This window comes from Sinocyclocheilus rhinocerous, unplaced genomic scaffold, assembly GCF_001515625.1.
Source record: "Sinocyclocheilus rhinocerous isolate Xijiao unplaced genomic scaffold, SAMN03320098_v1.1 C36109128, whole genome shotgun sequence".
NCBI lineage: Eukaryota > Metazoa > Chordata > Actinopteri > Cypriniformes > Cyprinidae > Sinocyclocheilus > Sinocyclocheilus rhinocerous.
The window spans coordinates 1-829 of record NW_015773301.1 but is presented as its reverse complement, the minus strand read 5'-3'; the positions used below and the strand labels follow the sequence as shown (position 1 = coordinate 829).

The window sequence follows — 829 nt, the reverse complement described above, 5'->3', positions numbered from 1 at the left end:
CCTACCTACTGCCCCTCAGCATAAACTTAATGGTGGCCAGCAAACGGCAAGAGGAATGTCATCTCAGTTCCATGCTGCTCAGTTCAGGAGCATGATGCCACCATATGTGAGTGATTTAGCCATTGTTTATAATTTAATCTACCTTTTGAAATGTGACATGCTGCTATGTATTGTTTTGTTTGGTACTGATTTTGTGAAGTATATTTGGCAGTATTATTTTAATGTGTGCTTTATCTTTTCAGATGTTCAATGCTTACCCTCGAGGGCCCTTTCCTCCTGTACAAGGCAGCTTAAGGTACCCTGGACAACAGGAGATGTCTAAGTAAGTGATCCCATAAGGTTTGAACTTAAATGGCTTTAGATCTAGAAGCTAAGGTTGAAAGAGTGTTACTTTGTCCTTTCTTTTGTTGCCATGAATAATTTATTTTGATGAATCTGAAGTATTTACGCTACATGGTGCTTTCTAAAGTTGAAGTTACAGTTCTAACTAGTTATTGGCCTTAATTTGTCTGAAGGGTTAAAAGTTAAAGTGGAAGCAGTTGAAAGTTACATTTTATTTATTAAGACAAGCAATCTGGTATTTTGGAATACTTCCAGGACATTAGGAGCTTTGTGAAGTCTAGCTTTTTCCCCTCATATTTCTCTCTTTTCTCCACTTAGGGGTCCACGGTCTGGTTTAAGACCCTCCCAGCCTCCCTCTCAGTCATGGCTACAGGATCCAGACAGGCCATCAATTGTTAGTGCCACTGAACTAAAAGAGCTAGACAATCTGGACACTGATGCTGATGAGGGTTGGGCAGGTGAGAGTGACAGTTGAATTTGTTTTTTT

General features: G+C 39.8%; 1 protein-coding gene across 1 annotated transcript; it reads left to right on the top strand.

Moving 5' to 3' along the window:
* The first annotated feature begins 6 nt into the window (after window positions 1–6).
* Window positions 7–817, top strand: LOC107735518 (protein PRRC2C-like). Its single transcript, XM_016547173.1, has 3 exons — window positions 7–106; window positions 243–322; window positions 661–817. Exons 1-3 carry the CDS (start codon window positions 56–58, stop codon window positions 815–817), a joined length of 288 nt encoding a protein of 95 aa, XP_016402659.1. The 5' UTR covers window positions 7–55.
* Window positions 818–829: the final 12 nt, after the last annotated feature.